Raw genomic sequence first — 3,506 nt, forward strand, 5'->3', positions numbered from 1 at the left:
CCCCAGCGTCTCCTCCGCAACGGATCCAGCCTCAGCGTACACCTTCTGAGCCCAGTCTGATTTAATCCTCATGGTCTTAATCAACCAGCCCAACGAGATGGTCATAAAAGGCATGACACAAGCCATGACGAGCGTAATATCCCAGCCTCTTACAAAGCCGATGACAAAGCCCACAACGAATTGCACAGTGAACCGGAACGAGTCTCCGAGTTTCTGACCCATCCCGTCCTTAATCTTGACCGTGTCGCCCGTCAAGCGACTTGACAGTTGCAGAGCGTCGTTCTCATCGTACCAACTAATGTCCAAATACAGCATGTGCTTGAGTGCCTCGCTCCTCAGAGCTTTCATCTGTCTCTCGGCACTGTAATAGAACGTCACGTAGCTCAGATAGTCTGTAAAGAACATGGCTACAGCGATGAGGAAGAAGTCTAGCGCTGCCTTGTTCACTGTATCCATATCCACGGGGATGCTGCTGAAGCCCGTAAGAACGTCACCGAAGACGATGGCCATGAGCGGGAAGAGTGCACCATTGGCCCCCGCTGTAATGACGCCCACTACTAGCAGCACTTTGTCCAGTGGAGTGGCGTAGCGGTACAAGTGCGTGAACTTGAAGCTCGTGGGGCCGCCGTGCACGATCTGGCGGCGCAGACTCGGCTCCTTCTTGGACGCGGAGAGGTCGGACTCGCTGCTGGTTGCAGGCTTGTGCCGAGGCGTCTCAACGCGCTGATAAGCGTCGTCTACCGGGGACTTGGCCGGACTTGGCATGACGCTTGAGGATCTGGTGGCAAGTTGAACAATGAGTGCAATGACTGAAAAGGTGAATGACCATCATTCTGAATGGATGCACGTTTTGGACGTTTTATGGTTGGAACTGTGATGATGCATGCGTTTAAGGTTATTAGAATGGATAGAGAGTCAAGCCTGGAGAAGCTGATAAAGGGGTCGGTTGTGTGCGTTGGAGGCGACGTGGTTGACAGCAACGCCGCTGGTTGTCACCGTTGGTTGTCTGGATCATGAGATGGGGGCGGGTGCGACTGGCAACTCGCACCGAGACTTGAGCATGAGCGATTTGAAATGTTTTTTTTTTTCAAAGTTTTTGAAAGGCAATCTTTTATGTCAAGACGTTAGCATATACTATCATGTTAGAGAGGTTTCAAGCTTGGCAATCGTGCCACTTTCCTGGTGTTGGCAGTAAAGCCGTTAGCGAACAACATTTGCAGGGGTCCTTTAGCCACAGGTTGACGTTTCTTGTTGCTCTATGAGAGAGCTGCCGTTGTACAGTGCTAGCGTCAGCTTTCACCAGTATAATCGTGTGCTGCTGAGCGTATGTACCAGTAGTACCGTTTTGGCGTCAACTATCGTCAGTGTAATCACAAGATATGTGTTCTCGAAGGATTTGAATGGCATACTGAAAGTAAGAAAAAAGTGCTATGCCCCTTCAATATAGCTTCTGACAGTTACATATCCACATACATTCTGATGGTTGCGACGCTGATGAGTGGTTGACAACCACACAGCAACGCGGTAACCAGTGGTTGCACCTTTGTATTTTTGCATTCTACTGTATGCAGTCGTCGTTGACATTCGCACGTGCGGGACCGTCATTCCGGCATGGAGCGTTTACAATTGGGAGTCGACTTGTCAACGGGGTACAATAGAGACTACATAGCTGCATCCAACGAACAACAAACCAGTTGCCAAACCCATTTCTAAAGCGCGGATCCTCAGAGTGTTGTTAACACGAAGGCCATACATCGATACAGAACAGCAATGCCGTATTCATGATTGCAAAGTAACAATGAGTTCATCAGCCCTGGGCCATGGCTGGTCATGTACCTCGGCTGTGTGCATCTGGGGCCTAAAACCTACTTCTTGAGGTTTTCATGCTGTTCGACAGGTCCTCTCAAAACACAGTTTTTATCCGCATGTACTTACATCGGACCATGAGCACCGCTCTGCGCGTCGTGTCGCTCCTGCCTTCGGCCACCGAGAACGTCTGCGCGCTGCTCTCCGCTTGTCGTGGTCATGCATCTACCGTGGATTCCTCCATCCCCATCCCGGAGCTCGTAGGACGCTCGCATGAGTGCGACTTCCCACGTGACGCATTAGATCTTCCCGTGCTCACGGCCGCGCGCACGGCCTTCACGAGCTCCGTCGATACGCACAACCAGGTACGGGAAGCGCTAGCCAGTGCTGCATCGCTCTACCATCTGGATGCCGACAAGCTCGCGGCCTTGCAGCCCGACGTGATCCTCACCCAGAGCACGTGCAAGGTCTGCTCCATCGACCTGGCCAGTGTCCAAGAGGCGGTGGACGAAAGTGTCCACAAGAGGACACTGGTTGACCAATTGGTGCAGTCAAATTGTGTGTCAAGTGAATCTGGTAAGCAGGAATTAACGTCAACATCGAAGCACTTAACAACGATTGTCACATGCAACCCTACGACGCTTGTGGACGCTGTAGTGACGCAGTTTCGACAGCTGGGGGACGCTCTAGGCGTGCCTCAAGTGGGGGAATCAATGGCACAAGAGCATTTTAACAAGCTGCAGCAACTTGAGCATCAGGCAGAGGCTTTCGTGGCCAAGGGAGACAAGCCAAAGGTGTTGATGGTCGAGTGGTTGGACCCTTTGTTCTTGGGCACCAAAGGCTGGATGAGAGAGATCGTTGAAGCTGCAGGTGGACAGGTGGTGGACACATTGGAGGGAGGGCAACACGTAGATGTAGTGGTAATAGCGCTGTGTGGACTCACGCTGGACAAGACGGAGCAGGAGCTGCAGGAAGGGCGAGTCGGAGACTGGTGGAAGACGCTTTTGGATCAATCTGGTGATGCCAATCCTACAGTATACATTGTGGACGGTACGTCCATGTTCACGCGACCTACAGGACGTCTACTTGATGCACTGGAGTGGCTGGTGCACGCCTTGCATGAGCCTGAGAGTAGTTGGTTGAAGAGCTCGACGTTCCCATACAAGCGCTTCGATACGTCGTTGGTGGCTACTGGTTCTAACGCAAAGGAGAAGAAATCAGCAGAAATGCTGGAGATTGAGGAGCTACATCGAGCCGCATGTGCGAACAAACAGGCCATGTACACAGATCCAGCAACAGGCTACTCTGTTATGACTGCGTACATTTTGAAAGAACGCCAGGTTTGCTGTGGGAATGGCTGTCGTCACTGTCCCTATGGCCATGCGAATGTCAAGGATCCGTCCCGTAGGAAGAACACACTGACCGGGACTGTTTACTTGCAACCGCGTCGTCGCTCCCGTGGCTTCGCGAAAGATTCACCCGGTGGTCAAATGCTCTGGCCGGAGGGTTTTAACGTTTCTGAGGGACCGAGTGAGCTCGTCGTGGTTTTCTGGAGCGGAGGAAAGGACTCGTTCCTTGCGTTAAGTGCGTTGTATGAGACTTATGCTGCCGAGCAGAAGCCCATGCCTCGTGTGGTGCTCCTTACGACGATCGACCCGAAGACGAATGTGGTACCTATCCAGAATATCTCATCGCAGACT

The 3,506-nt window shown here is 52.2% G+C and overlaps 2 protein-coding genes across 2 annotated transcripts in view; one reads left to right on the forward strand and one right to left on the reverse strand.

Moving 5' to 3' along the window:
- The window catches only part of PPTG_22763 (hypothetical protein), a gene marked incomplete at both ends in the record, with an annotated part of 10,694 nt that extends 9,929 nt beyond the window's left edge, over positions 1-765 (reverse strand). The window contains one exon of the mRNA XM_008906117.1: positions 154-765. Within this exon, the coding sequence (XP_008904365.1) occupies positions 154-765 (612 nt within the window). The remainder of the gene's footprint in view (positions 1-153) is intronic.
- A 1,178-nt stretch (positions 766-1,943) lies between these two features.
- Positions 1,944-3,319, forward strand: PPTG_10717 (hypothetical protein; the record flags this gene model as incomplete). The annotated part of the gene is made up of 2 exons (XM_008906118.1): positions 1,944-3,146; positions 3,215-3,319. 2 exons carry the CDS (start codon positions 1,944-1,946, stop codon positions 3,317-3,319), a joined length of 1,308 nt encoding a protein of 435 aa, XP_008904366.1.
- Between the last annotated feature and the right edge of the window lie 187 nt (positions 3,320-3,506).

This window comes from Phytophthora parasitica, assembly GCF_000247585.1.
Source record: "Phytophthora parasitica INRA-310 unplaced genomic scaffold supercont2.22, whole genome shotgun sequence".
Taxonomy (NCBI): Eukaryota; Oomycota; class Peronosporomycetes; order Peronosporales; family Peronosporaceae; genus Phytophthora; species Phytophthora nicotianae.